A 2,313-nucleotide genomic window follows, 5' to 3' on the forward strand; every position below is an offset into this window, starting at 1 on the left:
TTCCTTTCTCCACTTCTCTCATTTTCTCTCTCTCACACACACATGCACACATCCTTTTTACATGTTAAGACAATTACACGAAAAACAGATCATAGATTTTTAAATAGCAGCTCAATATGAAGATCAAACAAAACTGTACTTCCTCTATTTAAAACAAAATCACATAAATTACCCATCGGTTTCCCTATATTTGATATTATTGAATAATGCTATAAGTTGATCTTTTGGTTTTTAATGGGATTTTTAACTTTGACTGAAATACTTGCTTCAGACTTACTGAAGGCAGAATTAACTATTATTTTTCTTTTTTTGACCTCCTCCTTTTAGATTTGGGGGGTGATGATTCAAAATCAGATGTGTTCACAGTAATGGATGCAACTTCCACCAATCCTGGCTGAAGGGGTTCCAGTGATACCTGAATAACAATTTTTGTTTCAGGAGACAATCCTTCTAGCTGCTTAGGCTTCTTAAACATTTGATGACACTGGGTCTTGTGCTCCCTCTCCTCTTTGGAAGTTAAAAACTGTAGCCGACATTTGGAACACTGGTGAAAACTCTTTTCCCAGTGCCCTCGATGATGACGTCTGTATGCTGTTGCAGTTTGAAAAATTTTGAGACAAAACGGGCAAAGTAAATTCTTGGTGTTACCATGGTATGCTCTGAAATGTGCATCCACATCTGCAAAAAATGATGATCTGTAACTGCAAACCTGGCATACATAGGGCATTTCACCAGGCTTATGATTGTCTTTCATGTGCTCTAAGAGAACCTGATCTGTCTCAAAGGACAACTCACAGATGTGACAGACTGCGGAGGGCTCCTGGGCCGTGTGGACACTTTCAATGTGACACTGCAGCTGGAAGGGAGTAGGAAACTGGCGGAGGCAGTGCTGGCAGGTGGTGTGGGTTTTCCAGCTGTCACCTCTCTGCCTCTCAAGTTCCAAATGGTGCTTCATGTGATTCATAAACTTGACATTTTTTAGAACTTTCAAGCAGCTGAGGCATTTAAACGCCGTGTGGGTCTTCGCTTCTGGCGGCCCAACTCCTCCATGCTCGCCATAGTAGAAGTCATGAAGTAACACAATCAGATTTCCTTCTGTGGGATCACCAATTTTGTTTGGACTTGCCAAACTTGGAAAATCAGTTTTTGTCTGTCCACTTTTCCCTAAAGGTCTTACAGGCTTGCAATGAACACTGTCCTTTGGAAAAGGTGTTGGACAAGGTTCTCCATTCTGAACATGGCTTAGTGAGGTATGGACACGGTCTGGTGTGCTTTGCTGAGTGGTCTCTGTATGAAAAAAACGTGACGGGGAGAAACCTAAAGAATGTTCCCCTACAATGCCATCACTGAGTTTAGGCCTTCTGGGATTTCTGCGATTTGTTTCACAAGGGGAAACTCGCTTTGATACATGAGGACTTTTATTCATATCTCCTACAGAAACTGCTGTTTCTACTGGATGCTGCAATGAACTTGTGAAGGTAATCAAAGAAGAACATAACTCCTTCGAAAAGCCATCAGGCACTATTTGTGGTGAAAGATTTTTATAATCAGCTTGAGACGGAGGTTCAATAATAATAGGACTACCTGTTGATCTTGAGTCAGAGTCAGACACTGGCAAGACAGTCTTTGCTTCTGATGTAGGAGTCACATGACTAACAGGCTGTAATCTGTGAGCGTTACCTCTCCTGAAGTGACCACACCTTTTTCTCCTTGAATAAGAACCTGGGGTATCTCTGTTCAGTATGTTTGAAACGACTGGTTTTGAAGCTGAGCTCATCCCAACAAAGATCACGTCAGCATCTTCATTTCCGTGTTCCACTCCAACCAAGATCACTTCATCATCATCATCATCATCTACTTGTTTTGTCTCTCCCTCCCTTTTCCGTACTTCTGGCTCTTGTTCTTCTTCACGTAACATACGTGGGAGTTCCATATTTTTAATACTTTTTTATTCTTAGAGGGTGCGGTCACAAGTCCCAGTGCTTCCTTTATACAAACTGCCACCTAAGTATAAACATACTACAGATTAGTTAAGTACAGAAAAATGGGCTATTTGATTATCTCCAAAACTCTAGAGTACTTATACACACCCTTATCTTACAGACAAAGACACTGAGTGTCAACCAGACTCAATGACAGCTGAAAAAACTACGACTACAACTCTACATGGCTCTAGAATCATTGCTTTGTCGCATGTTCACTTTAACCTCTTCTACTTAAAAAAATAAAGAGGTGGGAAAAAAAAAAACAAAAAACACCACACTGATCATTACGTGAAATCAAATGTAAAGGAGAGTATTTTTACAAAAGCAT

At 40.6% G+C, this 2,313-nt stretch overlaps 1 protein-coding gene across 1 annotated transcript; it reads right to left on the bottom strand.

Annotated features, from left to right (window-relative positions):
• Positions 1–310: 310 nt before the first annotated feature.
• Positions 311–1,903, bottom strand: LOC132659022 (zinc finger protein 280B-like; the record flags this gene model as incomplete). Its single annotated transcript, XM_060408527.1, has 1 exon — positions 311–1,903. A coding segment is annotated over one exon (1,593 nt), but the record flags the coding sequence as incomplete, so codon positions are not given.
• Between the last annotated feature and the right edge of the window lie 410 nt (positions 1,904–2,313).

The sequence above is a fragment of the Ovis aries genome, chromosome Y, assembly GCF_016772045.2.
Source record: "Ovis aries strain OAR_USU_Benz2616 breed Rambouillet chromosome Y, ARS-UI_Ramb_v3.0, whole genome shotgun sequence".
Lineage (NCBI taxonomy): Eukaryota > Metazoa > Chordata > Mammalia > Artiodactyla > Bovidae > Ovis > Ovis aries.